The sequence below is a fragment of the Malania oleifera genome, chromosome 6 (genome assembly GCF_029873635.1).
Source record: "Malania oleifera isolate guangnan ecotype guangnan chromosome 6, ASM2987363v1, whole genome shotgun sequence".
NCBI classification, from domain to species: Eukaryota; Viridiplantae; Streptophyta; class Magnoliopsida; order Santalales; family Ximeniaceae; genus Malania; species Malania oleifera.
The window spans coordinates 55,440,190-55,467,169 of NC_080422.1; the positions used below are offsets into that span (position 1 = coordinate 55,440,190).

Sequence of the window (26,980 nt, forward strand, 5' to 3'; positions counted from 1 at the left end):
AAAATGAAAACTAGACTTTATGATTTTCAGTTGTTTTATAATCTATTACTAGAAATTTTAAAATCTAGAAATAATTTTTTAAGATTAAATTATTCATTTTATACACTTTTAAATTAAAATCAAATTTAAATAATCATATGAATTTAAATATAATTAAGATAAAAATATATATAAATTTTAAAAAATAATACTAAAGCCAATTACAAAATACTTTTACTATTTTTTAATTATCACATCAAATAAAATTTTTATTATAAAGTAAAATTTGAAAATAGAATAATTTAGTAAAATATTTATAATAAATTTTATTTTTAGCATATATTAGTTTTTTTAATGTGTATTATTTGTAATTTTATTATTTTAATTATGTTTTTATAATATTTTAATTTAAAAATAAGAATAAATAATTTTTAATTAAAATTTTAATTCGTATTAATTTTATAAATGTTAACATGTTATTGGTTTGTAATTTCTAGTTTATATTTTTGGCTTTTCATTTTTGCATATTACCTTTAGACCGTGGGAGACTGGAAGGGCGAGCCAATAAAGCCCTTTCTCCCTGCCCCTATCCCCTACTGGGGTTTTTGCTTTGGGTCGTGCTCTCTACTTCAAAAACCAACGCCGGCTGAAAGCAAAGTTGCCACAGAACAATGGCCGGCCTCGTAGCGCCGCCTCCTCAGCCCGCGGCTACTCCTTCCACTCCGACGAAGAGCGATGAGAAGGTTGATTACATGGATCTTCCATGCCCCATACCGTATGAAGAAATCCATCGCGAAGCTCTCAGTCAGTACCGCACCCTTTCCTTCTCTTCAACTACAACCCCTATTCGCTTTTGATGTTGTCTCATTCTCTTTACGACCTCGTATCTATTTTTATGTCCCTTAGTTTTGTTGTTTTCAGTGTGCTTTGTTTTCTTTGCTCCCTTTATTATTGGTTTCGGTGGCAACCTGATTCTGGGTTGTAAAATATATGGAGGATTTTGTTTTGTTTGCTCGTGTTCACCCTTGCTTTGGAAGACCCTCTGCTCTAATACTTGATCATTTTAAGTCCCTCTTTTATTTTTTTCTTCTCTTTTTTCTTTGTTGGTATTCAGTTTAGGTATTATGCTAAAGTTTGTAAATTTTTGCTTTTACGTACTGATGTGCTAGCTGGAAAGATTGTATTTTTGAGTAATTTAGATTTATATAATTGTTTATTGTTAAGTGAAATGCGTTTGTATGCTCTTGTTGCCTTATCTGCATCCCTAAAATTTTTATTCTACTATTCTTGGCAGACAAATGGGTTGGCATTCAGTGGGCGAGTATGTGAACAATGCTTGTCTATGTTAGATAATAGATTTTAAATTCTGGCCGAACTTCCTTCTTCTTCAGCATCAACCAAATCAGACATTTTTAATATGTTTTTGTTCTCTAGGAAAAGGAAGTTGCAGGTTTAGGATCAGAGACACTGGCTAGGGTTTGTAATTTGAATTAATCTTTATCTATAATAAAGTTCTAAGAAGTTATATAACTCTTGAGCTTCCAATCACCAGGCTAGTTATTGAACTTCTCATAAACATGAGGGCCCTTCTGAACTCCAAGTACTCCAAATAAGTTATGTTGTTTTTAAAAAATAATTTATCTTAATTTAATGAATGCATGTGGGTAATAGTATTCTTAATTAATGAGAAAGGGTGAAATGTGGAAGATTGACATGTAAGGTATCCGTGAGGCTTATGGTTGGTGATTCAAATGCAAATTTCTGTCGTTTTGACTGGTAAGAGCATCACTTGGGACCTCTTAAGGCTCTAATAAAGAAATGTAAAGTCTCACTGTCTCACCAAGATATTGAAGTCATTGGTGGCTTTTATTTTTGTGAGGCCTTGAGCTGTGATTCTGTTCATTTGCATGGAATAACTGATTGGAGAATGAATATCTTTGGGCAGTTGGTGGCAGTTCATAGATATATGGAATTAGTCTTTTCATCCAATTAAAACTGGGTTCAACTCTAGGCTGAATTTGGGTTTTAGTGCCCATATTCATGAGTGCAAGTAGTTCTCTCTCTCTCTCTCCATATATATATATGTATATATGTATGTATATCTTGTTGCTAGCTGTGTAATATTTAGTTTTTTAATGCTTTTACTCATTTTATTTAATTAATTAAAAATTTGTTACTTATTATAGAAATAATAATATCTGTTATGTTAGTGCATTTTTATTATTAAACTTGTAAGATTTAGGGGATGTGGGTGTTGTTCTGTTGAATCCATGTTGACCCTGTTTTTAATGTTTTATGCAGTGTCTTTAAAGCCAGAACTTTTTGAGGGCATGCGATTTGATTTTACCAAAGGACTCAATCAAAGATTCTCTCTTAGCCATAGGTGGGTTTGCTCTCTCTCTCTCTCTAGTTTCCATGTTGGCATGCACAAATGTGTGGTTTGCTTTGTTTTCTCATCTTATTAATTTTGTTAACCATGCCTTCTCAAATATCCATCAGTGTGTTCATGGGACCCACAGAACTTCCCTCTCAATCTTCGGAGATTATTAAAATTCCTACTGCTCATTATGAGTTTGGTGCCAACTTTATAGATCCAAAGGTGAACAGTATTTGCTTTTCTAGCAATTATCGTATTTACAACGTGATTGTTGAATGTTAACTGAATTGTGGGAGCATTGATTGGTTCTCACTAGTTGATGCTTTTTGGGAGGATACTGACTGATGGGAGGCTAAATGCAAGAGTGAAATGTGACTTGACAGACAATCTTACGCTGAAAGCTAATGCTCAAGTAATGCTTATTTTAAATTTTCTTTTACTTTAGACTTATTTCTTATGTGGTATTTTTTATTGATAATTAAATGACATTTAATATGCTCTTTTCCAGCTTACAAGTGAGCCGCATATGTCACATGGCATGGTCAATTTTGATTACAAGGTCAAGTGATTTTTTTATTAATCATTTCTTTAGTGTCTGTTATTTAAAAAATATATATATATATATATATATAACTAATGCATCCTTTATTTTCATTACTTGTGTGTGTGTGTGTGTTTCGTACTATTACTACACACATATAAATATATGTACACCATATAGCTTTTTTTTTTGTGGATTTCATGCTTTGATCCTCATATGTATGAGATTCAATTCCTTAGTCTCATCTAGAGTTTTTGGCTTTGGTTACACATCCTTTTCAGCCATCCAGATCTCAGAGCACCAATTCTTTTGGTAGACCAAAGACTTGTATCCTTTGATATAGCCTTCTTAGTGCTAACTGTAGCTTCTTATGAACTCATTTATTTCTTACTCTATTGTTTGTTGTCTTACAACCAATCCATTTTTACGTGCTAACTTCAGGTTTACTTTTTTTATCAGCATGTAGTTTCTTCGAGTGTTTTGCTTCATCTTAATAGTAGCTCTAGGTCCATCAATTAAGCCTGTATTGTTAACAATAGCATATTGAGACACCATTGTGCCTCTTCATTAAATACCCATATTTTCATTATAAGCAATGCTGAAGCCTGAAATAGGGAAAATCTAACACTTGTGTAAATTATTTTTTATTGGAAATTTATTTCTCCAGATTGTTTACATGATTATTGTTGAGTAGATTGAAAATGTGTGATACACAAAATGCTTTTGCATGTGTAAATGTGAAGAGAAAAGGTAACCTATGAACTTCTTTTTGCGCAAATAGTTTTTGGAGCTTTAGTTGAAGTTGGATGAGGATACTCATTGATTTTTTTTTTTATTTTTTTATTTTTGGGGAAATATCGTAAATCATTGGACCTTCTTAGCAGGGGAATTAATAATTTTTTTTTTCTATTTTAATTAAAGATTCCATTGAAGAGTTAACAAATCCTTAAGTAGCAAATTTGATGGAATATTAGATCTTTTATTTATATTATTACACTGGGATTTGTCTTCAGCACACTTCTTGTTTTCCAAGAAAACGAAATCATTAAAAATCGGAGTTTTGAACATAACTCCTACCCTTTTTTCTATTTCATTTTACTTCTATTGTTTGGGTTTATGTGTACTGTTCAGAAGCCATAGCCTATTTTGACTGTAATTTTGTTCTTTCGTACAGGGTACAGACTTCAGAACCCAGTTTCAGCTGGGAAATGGTGCTTTATTGGGGGCTAGTTACATCCAGGTACAATCGGATATATTTTAAATTTAATTTTTAATTTTTAAAATTTTAGATCTCTTTCTCCTATTTCTGCTCATGGGATGTATTGACATCTGATCAGCTTGTGGGAAATGGTCCTAGAAAAGTCTGCTCTGTTTTGAATACACAGATTCACAATCTTGTTGACAGGAAATTGCTTGTTCTCTATGTTTATTCAATTTGCTGTGTGTTTTCCCCAAAATATTGTATCTTTAGTAGAAAAATTTCTGAACTATTGTACGTGGAATCTTGTTTCCCATGGAATGTTAGTTTGTAAAATTTGTTCTAAAATCATCACTAGCAAGTAATAAAATTGTGTTGTTAAAAACAATTTCCGGATGGGCGGATTTTCAAACTGATGTTGAAATTATTATTTGGAAAGATATTATTGACTTAACATAGTCTTTTACAACGATATCATTTGTAGATGATATCGTGTTGATTGATGATAGTAGGAGCAGAGCGGAATCTAAGTTAGAACTTTGGAGAGCTGCATTAGAAGCTAAATGGTTCATGATAAGTAGGAATAAGACATAATGTATGAAATGTAATTTTAGTAATGTAAAGAGTAGCAATAGAGAGAAGATTAAACTTGATAATCAAGAGATTAATAGTGCTGATAGATTTAGATATCTTGGATATATTATGCAAGCCGAAGGGGAAATTGAAGAAGATGTAGTACATAGAATTAAAACAGGTTGGGTAAAATGGAGGAGTGCGTTAGTTGTGTTGTGAGATTGTAGAATACTCTTAAAGTTAAAAGGAAAGTTTTATAAGACGACTATAAGGCCAGCTATGTGTTATGTTCAGAATGTTGGGCAACTATAATTTAAGCATAGCACCGGTTGAAAACAAGATAAGGGAGGGGGGTGGCTTAGATGGTTTGGGCGTTTGAAACAGAGCACCTGTAAGGAGATATGAGTTAGTTATTGTATTTGGCATGAAAATGGGTAGGAGTAGGCCTAAAATAACTTGGAAGGAGGGAGTGTGGAAGGATTAATAGCCCTTAATCTAATAGAGGAAAGCGCTCTTGATTGGGTGAATTGGCGGAAAAGGATTCATGTATAGCCAAGCCCACCTAGTGGGACTTCAGGCTTGTTGTTGTTGTTGTTTCTTTCAAGATTGTTGGGATATATTAAAGGAGGATTTGTTGAAAGTTTTTAGCGAGTTCTTTGACAAGGGAGTCCTTAGTAAGAGTATTTAATTCCTCCTTTATAGCCTTGGTTCTGAAATCTACTTCTATTAAAGTGGAGGATTTTAGAGCTATTAGTCTTGCTTCTAGTGTGCATAAGATTACTACTAAAGTTTTAGCTGTTAGGTTGATTGCGGTGCTTGATGATACCATCTCTAGTGTTCAAAGTGCGTTTGTTTGGGGGGAGGCAAATTCTGGATGCTATTTTAGTTGTGAATGAGGTGGTGGAGGATATTTGTAGGAATAAGAAGAGGGGGTTTGTCTTTAAACTAGATTTTGAGAAAGCCTACGATTGAGTGAGCTAGAGTTTTTATGAGAAAGGATTTTGATGTGCGGTGGCATTGTTGGATTAGGGGTTGTTTGTCTAATGTGTGGTTTTCGGTAATTGTGAATGGTGAACCTAAATCTTGATTTGGTGCTTCAAGGGGTTTTGGACAAGGAGACCCTTTATCCCCCCTTTTTTGCTTGTTCTTGCAGCAGATGTTTTGAGTATAATGGTGGATAGGGCGGTGGAAAGGGGTTTGGTTAGAGGTCTAGAAGTGGGGAGAGAGGGGTTGGTGGTTTCGCATCTCTAGTTCGCTAATGACACCATTTTCTTTGTAGACGATCACAATCTCTTATTTAGGAGTATTTTGGATATTCTTCATATTTTTGAGATGGTGTTTGGGCTCCAAATCAATATGGGGAAGAGTGGTTTAGCGGCTATGAATGTGCCAGTTGAGTGTGTTAGGGAGTGGGCGAACAAAGTTGGGTGTGGTATTTTCGATTGGCCTTTGACTTACTTAGATGTCCCTTTGGGGGGTAGCCCAAGAGCTGCAAATTTTTGGAATCCAGTAGTGGAGAGGGTGACGAAGAGATTAGATGGTTGTATAGGAGTCCTCTTTCTCTTGGGGGTAGAATTACTTTGATTTAGGCTTGTCTTGCTAGCATCCCATTATATTTCTTGTTTATCTTCAAGATTCCGGTGGGGATTGCTAGCAAGCTTGAGAGGATCATGCAAGAGTTTTTGTGGTCTGGTGGGGGAATCCCGTTATATTTCTTGCTTGTCTTCACGATTCCGGTGGGGATTGCTAGCAAGATTGAGAGGATCATGAGAGAGTTTTTGTGGTTCGGTGGGGTAATCATAGGAACCATTTAGTGAGTTGAAATGAGGTTTGTAGATCTAAAAAAAGGAGGGGGGGGTATGGGTCTTGACAAGTTGGTGTCTAAAAACACCGTTCTTCTAGCTGAATGGCTATGACGTTTCCTTTTAGAAGAATCGTCCCTTTGGCATGAAGTAATAAGAAGTTTGGGTTGGATGAAAACGTGTGGGATTCCAATGCTAATTTAAGATGCTCTTTGGGGAGTTCGTGGAGATCCATTTCTCATATTTATCCTTCTTTTATCCCTCATACTAGACTTGAGGTGGGGAGGAGTTCTCATATTCGTTTTTGGAAAGACCCTTAGTTGGGAAATGCATCATTTTCTACTTCTCTCCCTCGTCTATTTCATCTTAGTTCTGAACAAAATAAAGTCGTTTCTTTATTTGTTGGCGTATTGAGTAGTCCTTTGGTTTCCTGGAATCTTCATTTTAGGAGATCTCTAAACGATAGGGAGATGGTGGAATTGTCATCTTTGTTATCTTTATTGAGCGGAAGTAATCTTTCTTCGGGGAGGGATGTTCGTTCTTGGTCTTTGGACCAGTTAGGTGTGTTTTCTGGCAATTATTTTTATTTTTATTTTTATTTTTTGATTTGTTCTAACTTTCTAGTTATGCTTCGCTATTTGGAAGGCTAATATTCCCCATAAAATAAAGGCTTTCACTTGGTTGGTTGTGCTTAATAAGATAAATACCAATAACTTGTTGCAAATTAGGAGACCTATGACGGCTCTCTCTCCCAATGTATGTGTGCTTTGTTACAAAAACTTTGAGACAACTTCTAACCTTCTTTTGCAATGTGAATTTTCTTGGAGTATTTGGAATATACTTTTTGGCATTATGGGAGAAAGTTGAGTTTGTCCACCCTTGGTGGATTTTAGAAATATCCTTCGCATGTTTTGGTAGAAGAAAGGACAGGGCAACTTTATGGAAGCGTGGCTTTTTCTTAGTACTATTGGGTTTATGGATGGAATGTATTCCTCGGATATTTTCTGGGAAAAAATTAAATCAAATGTTGGGTATTTGGCCTCTTTGTGGTGTGTCGGGTATGGATTTTTTAAAAAGAGGCAAGCTTTCAGGAGCTGCAAAGAGATTGGAGGAACACATTGGCTGGATGATTTTTTCTTGGGCATTTTTTATGTTTTTGTTTAGTCTGCGAGAGTCTCAGTTTGTCTCGGGAGATTTCTCATTTTCCCTCTTGTAAATTCTCTTTCTATCAATGATATCTTCTTTTGTTATAAAAAAAAGACTCCAAAGCCTATTTTAGTCATTCACAGCCTGGCACTATAACATTCCATGATGGCCTATAATTGTTGTTACTGGCTGTTATGGTTGTGGACTAGAGGACCTTGGATCTATCGCCTCGTAACGGTCTCAGAAGCCACTGATACTGTTACATACCGATTTTTAAAATTTTCTATATATTTTATTTTATTTTTTTAAATTTCTCATTTTGCTTGATAACCAAACATGAAAAGTTTGGATTCTTCCATATTTTCCTTTCCGTTCCCTAATGTTTTTCAAGTTCCAAACAGGCTTTAAGATAAAAGATTCCCATATACCTACAACTGTATGTATGTGTATGTGTGCGCATGCGCATACATTTATACATGTCTAGACATCTTAGATGTAAGGTTATATGTATTTTGTGTTCATTTAAAACATAAACCAGTGATGCCTCCACGGCTGCCAAATTGCTACTTTTTTTTTTTTTGAACGAGAGGCAGGTTAGTGGGGTTAGACTGAATCGCTCAAGCGTGGCCGGATTGACTCTGGTTTGACCTGTTTTCTTTTCTACCTCTTTGGACTGATAGGGTGACTGGTTCAACTGGGTCAAACCGCATGGTTTGCTCCAATTTTCAAAAGCAAACCAATTATTTACCAATATTTTGAGTTTGTATGTAATCATTTTTTAGAGCTTGATGTTACAATTTTTTTCCCACATTTTCTAGTGTAATCACTTATGTTATTTTATAGTTATGTACAATAGAGAGCCCAAAAACAGCCTCTAATATAGTAGTATGTTCTTGTAGACTGTAGTTCTTAATCTATTGTAGTGGGTTTCCTCTCTCTGTATGCCTTCCTATGATCTTTGAACAAAATCTTAATTTGCATATGTTATTATCAATTTATCCAACCAAAAAAATCATGATCAATTTTTATTCAAAGTGCTTATATTGTTGCAGAGTGTGACCCCACATTTGTCTTTGGGTGGTGAAGTATTTTGGGCTGGTCAACATCGAAAATCTGGTGTTGGTTATGCAGCTCGATACAATACAGATAAGATGGTACTATTTCTTGGCTTTCATTTGTATAATGGTTGATATTTTGTAATTTGCTTCTAACTTTTTTACATCTTCGTTCATTTGTATTTATTGGGTAGAGCTGATGTGTGAATTGTGTGTACGTAGCTGTTGGTTTCTCATATTGATGCACAATGAATGCCATGCATCATGATTTCCTGCAATACAGTGAGATGCTGAGCATTTCCCCCAGCATCTAGGTGCACGAAATGCCATGCATCATGATTTCCTACAGTACCGTAAGATGCTGAGCACTTTTCCCAGCAGTGTCCTTGCATGACATTGTCACATTTAATTTATCTTGATAAGAGATGGTAGGAAGCTTGGACTGGATTCTATAGGTGTACAGACTCAATGTATACATCAATTTTCTAGTAATTTGGAGTTCTTTTAATTTTTTGCATGTGGTTAGATCCATCAAAGAGATGGCTGTACCTGTTTGATCTTTCAATTTATAGTTTGTTTCTTATTGACACTTTGTGCAATGCCATGTTTATTGGGCTGATCTGTCATCTGTGGCTTCCGGACCAACATCTTCTTGTTATCTTGTTACTGGTTGTCTGCTGGTTGAATTTTTAGTAATTATTCATGCAGGAATATCATCATTATTGCATGCACAATGTATATGTATATGCAGATAGTTTTGGCAATTGGGAATATCGTCAGTGATATCCATTCCACAAAATAGACTTCTGTTTGTTCCCCACTAGTGATGCTTTGCTTTGATGTCACCACGGTGCATTCAAAAATAGGCAAGGGTGGCGAATAGTAACCTGGTAGCAACTTAGTGTGTTGATGATTGGAGGTGGTGGTGCATGGGCTTGCATAATTCTGTGCAGGCATAGTCTGCTGGATAAAGAAATTTATGTATGAGAGTAAGAATGTGGGAGAACTTTTAAAGGGATGGATTTAATTGACATAATGCGGGGGTGGCTTATCATGTTTTTTTGTTTTTTATTTTTATTTTTTGAAGAAGCTAATGGGAATGGGGTTGGGATAGTTGTTGAGAAAAGCTTAAAACAAAATACCATGGACATTGAGTAGAAGGTAAAATGAAACTAATAATGCTTGCTTTATGAATGTAAAAACTAATGTTATTAGTACATATGCACTTCAGGTTGCATTAAATGAACAAGTGGGGCTTGAATTCTTGGGTGATGTGGATGGAATAGTGCTAGGAATACCGTGAAAGGGGGACAACCTTTAGAGGAGGCTTAAAAATTGAAAATGATTGTGTGATGAAAGATAGTGGAGCGCTAAGTGGTACACAGAAGATGTGGATTTTGAACTGAAAAATGAAGGCGTAAGATTTTAGATTGCAATGTTATATGGTTTTGTACTATCAAGTGCATATTTTAAAAAGAAAAATGATCCTAAATTATGAAAACAGAAACTAAAATCCAGAAACAGAAACTGAAAACTGAAACCATCAAGTCATTTGGTTAATATTTCTAAAACTAAAACAAATTTAAAACTTGATTGAACAAATGCTCATTTTTTCTCCATTAATCAGATAACAATTTAAAAAATATGATTAAAAAAATTAATAGATGTACAAAAGAATAAAAATTAAAAATATTGTAGTAAACATAAAAATTATCATAATTATTTTACTTAATTAGTATATTTTTAATTCACATTACAAGAAAAATCTTATTGTACATGACAATTGAAAATAGTAAAAATATTTTATAAATAGATTTTATTATTTTTTTAAATTTTTTTGAAAATTTATAGATATTTTTATTTTAATTAGATTTTAAATTCATATGATCATTTTATTTTACTTCTAATTAAAAATTATGTATAGAATGAATTTTTCAATTTCCAAAAGTTAATTCTGGTTATTAAATAACTGAAAACCATAAAATATGATGTCAGTTTTTTCGAAAACAGATGAAAACCATAAAAAAAAACAGAAAATTTGTAACGTAAACAAATGCGTCTTCATAATATGTTTTTTCACTATATAGAAACGAAAACAGGAAACAGAAAACTTAAATGATACCAAATAGATCCTTAGTTACTTTTAAAAGTGGTCCAGAGTGGGAAAAACTAGATTTGGACGAGCAGTCCTCAAAGCTGCTAAGGCAAATAAAAGCAGAGAAGAAATGAAACAAAAAATAGAAAAGAACATAAAAAAATAGAGGCAGTCTATTAAAAATACCTTTCTTCAAACGCCTTCCATCATAATTAATGTAACATTTCAAGTTCTCCAACTCCCTTGGCCCTTCTTTTTACTCTTGCTGAAGTCTAAATTCATTTCCTAAGCTCTTGGATTCATAACCAGCCATTTTGGAACTGCTGTTTTGCTTTATTGTCCCCCAACTTACACAAACATGTAAATCTGTATTACGATTATTAGAATTTGGAACTTCTACATCCACCATAGGGGCTTCTCAAACGTTTGAATCCAGTTCCCAGAAAATTTGCAACCATTTGAACTTCATCCATTAATAAACCGTCATTATATTATCATACATACTATCTTCATCCCAAAATATCTCTCCAGTTTTTATTCCCAACATGATCTTCAACTTTTGCAGCTGTGCCTCTTAGCCACTTGTTGTATTTAGCTTACTTTACCACTGAGAAACTCCCATCACCAGTCCTAAGTATCTTCTTCATTTGTAACTCTGGATAAATCCTTTTTGGCTGTTAAAACTCTCCATCTCAATTTGAGATTGTATTTCCTTTTCACAAGCAACATCCTTTGATTGATCTAGCACCAAAACCGATCCTAATTCTCCTGTAGACTTCCGTGAGATCTATCTTTGATAGTCAGTTGTGTTTGGGAAGATGGATTTGGGCCCTTGGGTTTGGATTTGGATTTGTGTGGATTTTGAAGAAATTCCATACAATTTTGTACAACATTTTGTTTCCATACAAATCTAAACCCAAAGCCTGAACTCCAAGCTTTCAATCATAAGGTCAAAGTCTTTCCCCCCCCACATGTGCTTTCAAATTTGCACAATCTCCTTCATGAACTTTCTCCTTTTCTGGAGAAGAATCATCCAAATTCTGCTACAGAGGAGCCTTTTCTGATTGTGATCTGATTAGTCATGAACTCCACCCTCATTATTTAGGTGCACACTAACTACAGAAACAGTGGGTTGATTTTGTGTTGAATCAAAATGCTGGGCTTTCATATTTTGGGCTGCTGTTGAATCTTGAGTTTCAAAAGAATGAACCAACAGCAGCTGACTGGGAATCAGGCAAGTTTCAGGCTTTTTGATAGTCAAGATCTTTTTGGGCCTTTTCCTTGTGATGATCCAATGGAAAAAATTTTTTTATTAGATAACTGTTGGGTCAATCCTCCATTACTAAAGGACCCAAACCACCAATTAGCTGGCAAGTCCAGTGATATGTTAATTACATTAGGCCCGGTTCAACTGCACCACGACATGTGACTACTTGCGCTTCATCTCATATCTTTGTTTTGAACACTGTAAAACCTAGCCACCCATCCACTGGACGTGGAGTAGCCATCGGTCAACCGCATCTTGGGCAATGATCTTCAGCATTAGATCTAGAATTTTCCTACTGGTGTTTCCCTTTCGCCTTCTCATTTGGCCAGTGGCCCTTCTCGTTTGAGCTTTTGATCTGCAACCCAGATCCCTCTTGGACTTCCCCAAGTAATTGACTTATCTGTTTGTCTCAATGTATTAAATTTCGAATTCGACTAAAATTATGAAGCTTCGAAAGTACAGAAATTTCGATAGGAAAATTGATTTTGATTTTAAGGAATGGTGGAATTACTAGTAGAGCATTGAATTCTTTTATGAAACTTTAGAAATGGTTAATAGACATAATAGCACAAGTTTTAGAACTAATATATTACAAATTAAATACATAATGATAATAGTTAGATTGTGTATGAGGTGTAGTAGCTGTAATATAATATGTAATATAAATGAAATTAATAGATCAATTAAATTTTATTTATTTTGGAAATAAAAATAGTTTAGACATAAATAGTTGAATAAAATGTTGTTGCTAATATCTAAGTTTATTTTTTGAATCAGATATAACATTAAGTTCTTCCAAAATTGATTATTTGTCCTTCTGTTAGAAATGTTTTCATATAATTTCAAAAGACCTTGTAATAATATTTGGTTTCAATAAAAAAAATCAGATAAATTAAGGCAGAAATTTCACTTTACTTTAAAAACTTGCATTTGAATTCCAATGAAATTTCATTCTATAGTTAAAACTTGGACAGGTTTATTTAAAATCTTGAGATTTTGGTAAATTTGGACAATTGATTGAAATTTCAATGGAAATTTTGTAGGACAAAATTGGACGCCATTATGATTTTGACAGTGATGGAAAGCGGAAATTTCATCAATTCAGTGAAAATTTATGACTGGTTGTCCATTGTGAGGGTTGGAAAGGGATCCTTGTTGCAAGGGTGCCCTTTGCACAAGAGGAAAGATTAGGTATAGCACAAATTGCAGAGAGTGCGACAATCATTTAAATGTGTTGGGCATGTGTAGTGGAGAGTTTGGAGACCATTAGATGCACTAGTGGTGGTAAGGAAGAGTGATTTGGTCAAGGTAGAGGGTGCCCTTGCAACAAGAGGAGACCTAAAAGAACATGTGTTGAGGTGCGCGGTTAAAAATTTATTCAATAAATTTTATGTAATAGAAGGGGAGCCTTAAATTGAAATGATTGGAGAAAAATAATCCTTTGAGAGAACCCCAAATAATTGGGATAAAGGCTTTAGTTGTTGCTGTTGTTGTTGGTTTAATTTTAAATTATCAAAATTTTAATTAGGACTCTAGTTTTATTTTTGAGGGCAAGCCATGGATCAATAGTAAGGTTGCTCCTTTGTGACCGATTGGTCACAGGTTCAAGTCTAAGGAAATAACCTCTTTGCATAAAAGTAGGGGGTAAGGCACACAGTGTCAACCCTCCCCCTAACCTGAGCATTGTGGCCGAAGGAAATCCCTTACTCTAGTTTTATATTTTTATACTGTTAATTTTTGGTCCTTTGGAACTTTTGATCATGCGCTAGTATATGCCATTATGTGGTTTCTTTTACGAGCCAAGTTGAAACTTGAAAGTTAAATAGGGCAAAACAATCTTCTTTGGTCTAACTTAGTTCATTTGCATCCGAATGATTGTTTCTAGTTTCTCAATTTGTCATAGATATTCTCATTTCTAATGGTCTATAAATTTTGTTCTTTTTAATTTTTCTGTTTTCCCCATACTATATATTCATTTTGCATTAGCCCTACTTGTATTGAGCAATGTTTAAAAAGGCGAAGGTGTAAGCGAATCATAAGCTTCAAGGCATTGAGGCATATGCCTCTTGAGAATATTTTTTCTTAATAAAAAATAAAGAAAAACAAATTTATATATAGTAGAAAAAAATGAGATAAAATTATAATTTTACAAATAAAATGAATAAAAATAAAGCATAGTTCTTAAGCTCAAAATCAAATAAAGTATGTCAAAAATAGGAATAATCCTTGTATTGCAATGTTCACATTGTTTTCGTGGTTCAAAGTTCATACTCTCAAATAAACTTTACAAAGAAGGAGAAAAACTAAATCATCATAATGTCTCATCAACCCAATGTTCTAAGGGGCTGTCTGGTACCACTAAAAAATTATGGAAATGAAAACTAGAAAGAAGAACTAAAAACTAAAAATGGAAAGTAAAAACTGAAAACTATTTTTGGTTTTATCACTGAAACTGAAAACGAAAACAGAAAAAATTTTCAGTTTTTTTCCCTATTATTTTGAATTATAATTATATCTGATCTCAAAACCTGAGAAAGCATCTCTACATAATAATAAAATACAACTTCAGATTGCCAATATGATTCCAAATTGTCCTAAATGAGCTTTAATTCCGGGAAAAAAATGTCAATTTGATCAAATATTTTTCTGGGGATAAGTCAAATAGTAATGGCACCAGTAATGGCACCTTTGAACACATGGAAAAATAGTGTTATGCTCTTTGTGACTTTGATACATATAATATGTTTGCATGTCAATTTCCACATATATGAAGGTCTTTAGATTTGGGGGATACCCCATGAGATCAATAAGAAAATTATTAGTGAAGACAACCTAGATAAGATGAAAAACATAGCTTGTCTTTCGGAATATAAATTTGAGATTTTGAATTTTAATTTATGTAAATTTAAACGGAATTAAATATAATTTTCTATTGCATTTTATTGAAATCGTCACAAAAACAACTTTAAAATCTGAATTTCAAACCCCCAAACTCATGAATAATGCATGTTCCTTCAAGAATTTGACATACTATATTAACCCTCCAAGAATCAGTTTGTGGGTCTTTTTTAACCACTTTCTTTTCGTTAAAACAATATTTTTTTTTATATGGAACCAAATAGAAGGGAAATGACAATCTACTACCCTCTATTTACAACAACAACAACAACAACAAAACCAAGCCTTAAGTCTCACTAGGTGGGGTTGGCTATGTGAATCTTTTTCTGTCAATTTATGCGATCATGGACCATTTCTTTTGACAGATTCAGGGATATTAAATCCTTACTCAGTATCTCTTCCCAAGTTATTTTAGGTCTACCTCTACCCCTTCTATTGGCACCCTTCAGTAGCTAACTCACTCTTCCTCACTGGTGCCCTATGTGGCCTATGTTGCAAGTGTCCATAACATCTGAGCGGCCACGCCTTATCTTACCTCTTAGAGCTACGCCTAAATTCTGCGATATGTTAATTTTAATTTATCTTTTAAGTCATACACTCAATTCCATCAAGCAGTTCATATCTGGCAAAACTTTTATTTGGGAATTATGTTTCTTCGTCGCCCAACATTCCGATCCATGAAGCATAGCTGGTCTTATAGCTATCTTATAAAACTTACCTTTCAATTTTAAAGGCATTCTACGATCACAGAGCACACTTGAAGCACTTCTCCATTTTACCCAACATGCTTTAACTCTATGCATTACATCATCTTCAATTTCTCACTCAGCTTGCATAATAGATCCAAGGTATCGAAATCTACAAGTGTTATTTATTTCTTCATCATCAAGTTTAACTTTGTGTCCAATATTTCTCCTATCATTATTAAAATTAAATTTAATATATTCTGCCTTATTTCAAAGTTTACTATGCTCTCATTATGCAATCAAAAAGCTTTTCTAAGAGGGACAAAAATATTTTAAGAAACCAGTAATCAGGAGCAACCAAGTAATGAAATCTGGAATAAGCTCACTTTTACCAAGGTTCACTTTCAAGCCTAAGACAGCCTCAAACCCTAACAAAATGCATTGAAGGTTGAGGATATGAAGGGGAACATCTTCACAACAAATGATAGTATCATATGTGAAAAGGAGATGAGAAAACTTCTATAAGCCTTCCATTTCTGCCCACCATGGGACCTCTAAAGACCTCACATTCTATAGCTTTTATTAGCATGAGGCTAAGCACCTCCATTACCAAAATATATAGATAAGGGTACAAGGGATCTTCCTGTCTCAAGCCTCTCAAGGAGAGAAAGAAATCACAAGGACAACCATTTATAAGCGCTAAGAAGCTTGGAGTTTTAATAGCACATGGAACCAAACGGTTTCAGCTCAACAACACATGCATGCGTTGGAAACTACTCATTTCCTTCCTATGCATGAAAGCACTGTCTAGAATGCTTAATTCATTTTAGATCTTTACAAATCATTGGTCCGGTACTGGATGTAGCTTTTCCCCCGGGCAAGATGCCTAATATTTACAACACTCGATTGGTGAAATAGTATCTCTCCAAAAAAGCATGTTTTTTTTACCAATGCAAAAAGAAAATATTTTCTTGTAAAAGTTGGTTAATTTCCAAAATTAACTAAATAAAAATTTTCACTTTAATGTTTTTATGGCATGGTTGAATGTCCTGCAAGTATTCAATTTGATGGCCAGTATTCAATGGTTGGTGATCATTGCTTGAGAAGATGACCAGCATTATGCGAACAAAGAAAAGTGAGAGGTAGCTGATTGTCACGAATTTTTTTTTTTTTTTAAAAACATGGTGAAATGAGGAGAAAAGAAAGAGAGAGTCAGAAGAACAATAGGAGATGTAAGGGGGGGGAGAGGGAAATGCCAATAGCTGATGAGCAGAGATGGGAGGGGGATCAACTTCAATAGTGGCTCTGGTAGAGAGGGAGGGGAGGAACTTCAATGAAAAATAAAGGCAAGAAAGAGATGTAAAATGCATGGGGTGAGAATCAAACCTAGGAACCTCATGTGTGTCTTTTCCATTGCACAATGGGGTGAAAACCACTTCTAGTTGTTTCTATTTTTTTTTTTTTTTAGAGAAACAAGGGAAATCATTTATTTTGGGACTTCTAGGTACAACAAGACCTAACACATTTTTGGTTTTGGCTTTGGCATATGAAGAAAATTCAAATGGAAAACCCAAAACCAAAATGATACCAAATGCACCTGGAATTATCACAAGGGAACTATTACAATTGTTAAATCCAATGCGTCTATAGTAGGGGACCTTCCACTTAAACTTTCCCATTTCCCACTTCAATAACACTGTTTTCTTTCAAGAGTGGGCAAGTTTACCATCTTGCCTTTGTCTTGAGTGCCATGTGCTACATATTCAATGAAGTTATTGTTTAGAATCATAAAAATGAAATCTAGTAGATCCCTTAATTATTGTTGATCTTAATTTCTCACTAGTCTTCCTTTTGTATTAAGGGAGAACTACTGCAAGTTGGAGTTGCTTAACCATTATGTCCTTCATTACCTTCTGCTGACAAAGCTTTAATAGCATCAACTTCAAAGAGATTTTCATGTTCAAGCCAAGAGATATCTTTTGGAAGAACAGGTTCTCTGTGCTCAGTGATCCACTCATCATTAGAAATTTAGAATCTATTTCCTGCATCAATGGTGGATCATAATTTCGTCATCTTATCGCTGCATCACTTATTTTGGTGTTGTATTTAACATAAACTGAGCATTCAAATCTTTTGTGTTGACTATTTTTCTTTTTTCTTTTAAATAAATAAATCTTTTATTAAATCATTTAAAATGTCTAAATTTTAGAATAGAAATGTGTAAGTGGGAGAATAAATTATTACCAATAGCTAAATGATTTTCCAATATTTCCAGGCACCTTCTCAAATTTGTTCCAATTCCTCTCACACCCACTGGCACTGGAGATGAGACTAAGCACACAAAATTGAACTTTGTAAACTTGGGAGTTATTTCCCAAAAACACTCCCACCAATTGGCTACAAAAGAACAAGTATTTATACATAAGAAATGTCATATTAATATACATTTCTCTAATATTTTAAAAAGCAAGAATGGAATACTAACTATTATATTTTTGTTTCATGGGTTTCTTGGCATCTAGAATTAATGGTAAACTCCTTGAGAGTCTCTTGCATTATCAAACACATCCAATTGGAATTTAGTACTTAAGTGACTCCAATTTTGACATTCAATCCACGTAGGCAAGCCTTTTCTCACTTCAAAATGGGTGGGAGACTAGATAAGTGGAATTGCTTCTCATGCAAGCCCTTGGAACTTTGTTTCTCAGGTTGCGTGTTTGTTCTTTCCTCTCACATGGTTGAGAGTGGGTAGTGGCCCTGGGGTTTTTGGAAGGATGTTTGGGTGGTGAGAACTCTTTGGATTTGGTGGTTCCTTGTTTGTTTAAGCTTCCACTGTTCCCAATGCAGCTATCAGCTCTCTTATTTTCTTTTGAGGGGGTCTCTTTTTCAGGATTTCCATTTTTTTTTGGGAATCTCAGTGAAAGAGAGGTCGATCAGTTGACCAGCTTTCTTATTGCATCGGATCATTTTGTTCCTTTCAATAGAGGGGTGATGAGATGGTCTCAAGGGTGATTCCTTAGGTCTCTTTTCTTGTATATCTTTTTTTCCTCCACCTCTTAAAAATCCCTTTTCCCAATTTCTTCCCTTGGAGTCGCATTATTTGGAGAGCAAATGTTCCTTTTAAGATTTGGACCTTCATCTAGACTAACTCTTAATTGAATTTATACTTGTGATTTGTTGTAGACAAGCTCTACAAGTCTGTCAATCCTGATGTGTGCTTCATGTGCTGCAAATCTAATGAAATGAACTCACCTTTTCCTTCATTGTCAGGTGGCAACCCATCCTTGGAATGTAGGAGATTTTTCCTTCACAAGGCATTGAAGTTTTGGCAAAAGTGGGAATAGTTGTGTTTTATGGTGTAGCGTAGACCACGCTAGTGGACCCTTGCCCTTTGGATTGAGTGAGAGGAATGAGTGAACCTTCAAGGATCACACAACCCCTCCTAGTTTGAATAATGTAGAGCTATGTTTTTGGCATCTTTCTGGGCCCATTCATCTGTACCTTTTTGGGATTTGTTGCCGCCTAATCTTCAAAGGGATTGGAAGGCAGTTCTGTTGTAATTTTCTTGGTTTTTACACTCTGCTTTTAGGAGGACAACTTGTCCTCCTATCATTGTATCCTGTTTGTTTCTTTAATATTTTCTTTTCTTATCCAAAAAAGAAAAATAACCTTTTGATGTAAGAAGCAAGACTGGGAAGATCCTTATTGGAGAATAATTAAAATGAAATGAGTCAAGGTATTGTTGGGCTTAGTTTAGGATTATGTGTTTGGCGGCTTGTTTGTAATATATGTGTATTTTTGGGATGTGTTTGTAATTTCATGTTGTTTTAGGGGTATATGTGTAATTTCAGATATAGATTCTTTCTTAGAAGTAGTGTGTGAAAGCCATGTAGAAGTTGGTTGATGAACTTGAATTTGAATTTGAAGTGAATTGAGATTTCCCCCTTGTATCTCCTCTCTTCCCTTTCCTCTTTAATTTCTTGTAACTTCTCCCCATGGTTGCAGACCCTTGATGCTGCCCCTGCATCATTTGGTATCAGAGCCTAAACTCGATCTTCATTCTTCCATTTTCAGTCCCGATTTCCCTTCCAATACTCCTTTTTCCTCCTTCCTCTTCTTTTCTCGTTCTGTCTGCTCTGTTCTGTTTCTATAATTCTGCTTTGATGTTTCGTTTCTCTCCTCCTGTAACTCTGTAATCCTCTTCCTCTTCTATTCTCAGTGCTGTCCTGCACAGCCCCTTTTTTTTTTCTTCTCTTCTTCTTGTCTTCTCTCCTCTCTGACATCTTGCAATCTGAAATTCTCTTTATTCTTTCATCTTTTGTTCTCCCTGCTTATCACTCTCCTTCTTTGTTAATCTCTCATCTCAACACCATCCATGAAAAGCACTTTCAATCATCCTCTCTGATTTCAAATTTCAGTGAAAAATAGAGCTGAAAAGCAGTTCTGAACTTTTTCTAAAATTCCATATGTGCCCCTTGATTTTAAAACTCTAATTTCCAGCAAAGATTTCACGACACCACCCACACCACCAAAGACAGAATACCCTGATGAACCATCTCCTGAACTTTCATCGCCATCTGATCACCGGACAAGACAGAACACCCCGATGCTCCATCTCCTGAACTTTCATCACTGTCTGATCACCAGACAAAATCCACACGCTGGCTGGAAAATTTGCAGCCATCAGACACTTTAAATCCCTAATTTCCTGAAAATCTTTCTGCACACAATCACCACCATTGCATGATCTATATTCACCCCAAATTTTATCTCCGGAAAGTTTCCACTGATGACTCATGTGCCTTATGCACCGGCAACGTGCGTGAGAAAATTTTTAGCATACCCTGCAACTGCCAGACTTGCTAGAAATTCATCCAACCATGATATTTTGGGCTGCTTCTGTTTTATTTCGATCTGCAGGGTGATATTTTCCTCTGGACTTGATGTTTTGCAAGCATGAGAATTTGATATAAAAAGTGAGAAATTGTCGCTGTCAGCATAAAAAATATCAGGCTTTATGCTGCATGTTGTGAATTTTCCAAGAGAATTTGTTTTTCCTTTCTACATGATACTCAAGAGTGAAGATTAAAAGTGACTTGAAGATAGTTCCTGAAAATTGAGAGTCAAACTTATGGTTTTAGATTAATAGATTGAGAATTGTAGTCTAATTGTTTTAAGGACTTCTGATGATATATAGTTGAAGGCTTGCAACATATAATCCAGCGATATGGTGACAAATTATTGGAAAAAGGAATGCCATTTATCATACTTTGGGCATAGTTTCAAGCTTTTTCAAACCTTTCTCAAGTGTGGAGGAAATGTTTGCAAAATCATCATTGATGGGAGATGCCCTATGAATATGGTTTCTAGAAATGGAGTCATTTTGATGCAACTTCATCCAGAACGCATCCAAAGCCTTCTGAAATATCTTGGGTTTATATTCTATTTTACATGTTTGTGAAAGGTGTTTGGTTCTTATCGAAATGGGTGACTATTTTGATTATGTTTGGTGTGACATCATGCCTATGAATATTGGCCACACTCTTTGGTTCTCCTTCATTGGATGATTCGAGTTTGGCTCAAGGACATGAGAACACATGTCTTCCACTATAATGGGAAGAAAATCGTTTTGAACCCTGCTGAGATTATTGATCATGTCAAAGTTACTTTACTTGAAGAAATTACAAGTAAGGAAATGCATGTGTTCGAAGACATCCAAAGTCTTTCATTCCTATTGTTGAGTTTGTCTTTCCCAAAGTGTTTATTGATGTCAACTCTCAGCTCAAGTCTATGATGCTGCCAAAGGATCGTGGTTTCTTGTATAACTCAAGCATTGACTTTCGAAGAGTCCAAGTTTTCTTCTTACTTCTCATCCTCTAACATTTGAAGATTTGAGGCTGCTGGGGGAGATTTGATATAGGACAAGAGCAAGACCTTGGGAAGATCCTTGTTGGAGAATAATTAAGAACTGGGTCAAGGGATTATTGGGTTTAGTTAGTAGTTAATTGTGTGTTTAGTTTAGGATTATGTCATGTTTGTAATATTTGTGCAATTTAAGGGGTGTGTTTGTAATTTCATGTTGTTTTAGGGGTATATGTGTAATTTCAGGTGTAGAGGCTATTCTTATAAATAGCATGTGGAAGCCATGTGGAAGTTCGTTGATGAATTTGAATTTGAAGTGAACCTGAAATTTCCCCCTTGTATCTCCTTTCTCCTCTCTTTCCTCCCCCTCTTAATTTCTTTTAATTTCTCCCCATGGCTGCAGATCCTTGATGTTGCCCTGCATCGCTTTTCCTTCTCCCCAGTTAGAGTTGTTCTTTAGATAATACCCAGAGACATGTAAGGGATGAGGAAGTTGTAGAGTCCATCTATCACCTGTTTTCCTCCAGATGGGACCATACTTCCTTGGCATTTCATGAAAAATTGGCAGCAATTTTTCCTTCTTGCTGTAAACCCCATGGCAAGTTTGCTCATAATCAACTTCCCTTAGAACACAAAGAAGTGGGCAACTCTTGACGATAATGCTGGTCAAACAAGACATTTGAACTGGTTCTTATACCTTCATGCATTTAGCATAGATAGGTTTGCATTGCATCTAATAAGAGAACATAGTATGAATGTTGTGCTTTTGTTTGTCGTGGTTTCGGAGTGTGAAAAAAGGTTGGCAAAGCAATCACACAAAGCATCTGATTGCTAGGTGGATGGGTTATTTATTGTTGGTGAAATGCTTCCTCGTGATTGCAAGATATAGGAGTTAAAATAAATTTGACAACTTTTTTAGCCTTTAGGATCATAGTTGCATGGATCTTAAAAATTTTGCAATCTCTTCCAACATAAAGTCCAAACTATGCAAAGCACATGCAGTCCAATACATCTTCCTTCTTTCCATAAGCTTGCTTCCACTGCTTAACACATCCTTTGCATTATCAAGTGCACAACATCCTTCGCACAAACGTCTTCAACCACTTATCAAGGTATGCAAACATCAAGTCACCATTTTCTATAGTATTAGATGAATCAATTGATTTAAGAACCATGTACATTGTCTATACTATTAGATGCATCAATTGATTTTAAGTTTTTAAGGACCATGTACCAACAGGGCTATTTCTGTGAAAATTTATAAGAGCCCTTGAACACCTTTAGGTCCAACCATTGAGTCATTGACCAAAATAGAGCATCCATATTCCACCTTTTTATGCTCTTGCAACTTGCCATCTGTCTTTAACCCCATCTCTAAGGATCCATGCCCTCATCTCACATATGGAAGGAGGCTTGAGACAAGGCCCACCACCATAACACACTAATACACATCACCATCAAACAAAAAGGAATTCCATTGTTGAATACCCTGGACCCGAATTTCCTACAATCCTCATCTTTTTTCTTTGATTTTGAGTTTAGAGTAGCTTGTTAGGCTTCAGAATATGTGAACTTATCCATTAGAACTCATGCTCTAGGATTACAGCAAATCCCATTCTTTCCTTGCCCCAAAATATCCTTGACAGAGAAGATGCACTCTCAGCCCCTCCACCTAGACCCATCCCAATCTCTTCAAGCAGATAATTTCTTCTTCTCTCTCTCTCTCTCTCCCTCCTTGATAATTTGCAAGAGCTATATGACAGTGACTTCCAACTGCTTAATTATTTGGACTAGGCTTCATCCCCTATCTTGTACTGGCTCGATGATGCTTAAATAATGTCAGCCCCACTATAAGATTGATCACAAAATTTGTGTCTAAACTATTTTTCACCATCTAAAGTATTTTTCTCCATCAACTTGTTTTATATACTTCCAAACAAAATCCTCTTTTTTGCCATTTGGTTCACTGTCAGACTTTTTTTGACTGTTAAACAAGGTACAATCAGCTGCAGCAGAAAAATGAAAATAATTGAGTGATATGGAGAATAGAATTTAAGACGGTGACGAATTATTGCATGCACCTTTAGAAAACGTATGAGTAATGAACTATTGCCTGCCTTTTGAAGTATCAAAGGCACACGAAGTGCACTTTTGAGTTCAGTGTGTATGCCTAGTGATGAGACATTCACCATTTGACATTTATTGTGCCTTGGGGTCCTGGGGCATCGTGGGCCAAAAGAGCATCAAGAGGTGTGCCCCAAGTCCTTTTATGACTTTGATAATGAGAATATTTTTCTACCCCTTATTTAGAATTGATAAATATTTTATTTATTTATTTTTCTTCTACTTATATTCTTTGTATACAATTGCTTTTTGAGTGTGATAGAAAACTCTATGATTGATGGAAGGGGTCTTAATAAAGTCATGCCATCATCACTATAAATTTATCATCACTTTTTTTCTCGTAGGTTGCCACAGGACAAGTTGCTAACACTGGTATGGTTGCTTTGAGTTATGTTCAGAAGGTATCTGAGAAGGTGAGTGTATATTGAAGCATCAATCTTATTTTGTTATGTAGAATCATTTGTTACAAACAATATTCTTTTTTCTTGTAGGTTTCTCTTGCATCAGACTTCATGTACAACTACATGTCTAGAGACGTCACTGCAAGTTTTGGTTATGATTACATCCTTCGACAGGTAACATATACTATTGCAAATGTTTCTTATTGAGGGAATCTCATGATTTGCAGCGTCAGATGCAAATTACATCTAATTGTGCTCCTTCACATGATTGGATGTGTGGAGTGGTTGTGCTATTATCATCATCATTAAGATAAGTCCTACACTCAAGCATATGCATAATATTATTCTGGCAGCCCCCACCTAATGACTGTTAGGATAAAGAGTCTTGGGGACTTGACTCAATTTTTGTAGTGGGGGTGTAGATAGTAGGTGTCATACTAGTTATAATTGTGTCAAGAAAAAGAAAAAAACAAAAACAAAATCATCCTGCCAAAGAAGGCGGCGATTGTCCAGTACACATGACTTGTATGGGAAGCCAGCAAAAAGAACCATTAACCAATTCAGATTTTCTGTGGACTGGTGGAGGATATTGCTGTCCTATCACAGCAGAAGTCCAAAAATACGATGAACTAAAAAGTGAAACTTTAGATGGGAAGATACTTGGGTTGGGAGTCCTCCTTTGTTCTTTCCCTCAGCTTCTCTTATCTTTTATAAAGCAACTGTTTCCACTTCTTTTTATTGGAGAGGGGAATCTAATTCCTGAGATTATCAATTAGAACCTTCAGTGAGAGGACAGTTAGGGTCATTAGGGAGCTTTCTTTTTCATAGAGTTTCTTACATCAGTTATTCCTCATCCCAAGTCAGATGTTAGAGGGGTTAGTCTGGTCATATTTCTTGAAAATCACTTTTGTCACTTTGTTGAAACTGTTCCTTCAACAAGAGTAGTTGTGGTGTTTACCCTTGAAAACTAATTCTTTGGCATAACATGACCCTAGAGTAAATCTAGTTTGCAAGAGAACGACTAGCATTAGGACTGCAGGTAGAGAATCTAGAGAATTTCTGAGCACAACAGGTGTACATCAAGGTTCTAGTTTGAGCCCTTATCCATTTAATTTAGTGATTGATGAACTCACTGGGAACATAAAAAACGAGATCTCATGGTGTATGTTCGCAGATGATTTTGTTTTGATTGATGATAGCAGGAGAGGTAGAATCTAGAAGTTAGAGCTTTGGAGAACAACTTTAGAGTGTAGAGGCTTTAGTAAAAGTAGAAGCAAGATTGAATATATGAAATGTAATTTCAGCTATGTGAGGAGGAATATTGAAAGATAAGATTAAACTTGATAATCAAGAAATCAGTAGCATTAGTATATTTTGATATCTTGGATCCATTATGCAAGCAGAAGGAGAAATTGAAGAGGATGTTGTACATAAGGAGTTAAAAAGAAAGTTTTATAGGACAGTTATAAGATTAGTCATGCTATGTGGATTTGAAAGTTGGACAACTAAGAAACAACATATTAAAAAAATAATAGTTGCCAAAATGCGAACACTGAGATGGATGAGTGGTAAAACATTGAAGGATCAATTAAGGATATATTCACAACAGGTTAGGGGTAGGAGGGGCGGCTTTGATGGTTTGGGCATTTAAGAAAAGGCCAAGTAGTTTGCTAATGAGGAGTGAGCTAGTTAGGGGTAGACCTAAAATAACTTAGAATGAGGTTATGAGGAAGGATTCAAAGCTCTTGATCAAGTGAATTGACAGAAACTGGTTCATATAGCCGACTCCCCCTAGTGGGAACTTAAAGCTTGTTATTGTTGTTGTAGATTTCTTCGTTATTCTTTCTGTTTGTTGAGTGTACTGCAGGGGATGATTCCAGTGTTCGATTTTGGATGGATTTTTGGTGAGGAGACCATTTTTTTTTCCCTTTACTTTGCCTCTTTTTTTTGGCTCACCTCCACTCATGATGCGCCTACTTTCCTTTTTATAGCTCTTTATGAGGATTCATTGCAGGAATCTTTATGATTGAGAAGTCGATGATCTCTCATTGCTTGTTTTGTTGTACTCCCTTCGTCCTTCTAGAACAGTTTTGACCTAGTTCAAAATCCTAGAAGAATTTGATTACCTAGTTACCCTGCTGCTTGTTCTATTGCATTTTTTTAATCATGATTTTCCCAACTCATTTTCATGAATCATGTGAAGTTAATCAAATAAAAATTTCCTTGGTTAATAAATATAAAGAATCTAATATTAAATTCCATTCTGTTTCTTGAATTCTGTTGGCTGTAACAGTGTCGTCTTAGGGGGAAGATTGATTCTAATGGATGTGCATCTGCTTTTCTCGAAGAGAGACTGAATATGGGTCTTAATTTTATTCTTTCTGCGGAGGTGGGTATCAATTTCTGTCAGCTGATGCTTTTTGCTTTTTTCAATCTTTGGATTCTGTCCTACTTTATAAGCTGCACAATTGACTGAACTGGAGGAAGTCGGGAAAAGGGAAATTATCTTGTACAGGGGAGGCATGGAAGTGAGAATTCTTCGTCGAGAATCACTGATCTGGATGTTCAACTCATTTGCCTTAGTTTTTGACTTTATTGCTTTTGGGTTACCAACATTTTCACTTGACGAGTTCTTGAATGTGTTGCAGATAGATCATCGGAAGAATGACTACAAATTTGGGTTTGGGTTGACTGTAGGTGAATAGTTGGAGGCTTTCACTGCTTTGTTATCAGCTTTACCTATGGCTTATTATGCCAACAAAAGTTCCCTGAGTTGAACCTTACCCTTTGTTGAAAGGTTGAAAGGAATCAATTTTTGTACTTGGTTATCTAAAGGTTACATTTATTTGTGGGGGCAGTTTTAGCTGCTGCAACATTTTCACCGGTATGTTGAATTTGGTGGGTTTTGAGGTAATTTTCTTCTCTTTAATGAGCCGGGATCAAATTTAATGAAAATTGATGTATTTGTTATTCCAA

General features: G+C 35.2%; 1 protein-coding gene across 2 annotated transcripts; it reads left to right on the plus strand.

Annotated features, from left to right (window-relative positions):
* Window positions 1-506: 506 nt before the first annotated feature.
* On the plus strand, window positions 507-26,980 carry LOC131157112 (mitochondrial import receptor subunit TOM40-1-like). Of its 2 annotated transcripts, XM_058111004.1 has the most exons (11): window positions 509-783; window positions 2,281-2,362; window positions 2,479-2,578; window positions 2,673-2,768; window positions 2,865-2,915; window positions 4,072-4,137; window positions 8,669-8,770; window positions 23,948-24,016; window positions 24,095-24,178; window positions 26,298-26,393; window positions 26,653-26,980. In XM_058111004.1, the coding sequence occupies exons 1-11, from the start codon at window positions 651-653 to the stop codon at window positions 26,707-26,709; spliced, it is 936 nt and encodes a 311-aa protein (XP_057966987.1). In that variant the 5' UTR covers window positions 509-650; the 3' UTR covers window positions 26,710-26,980. The 2 variants fall into 2 exon arrangements, with proteins under 2 accessions (XP_057966986.1, XP_057966987.1); XM_058111003.1 differs by having other exon boundaries at window positions 507-783; window positions 26,298-26,980.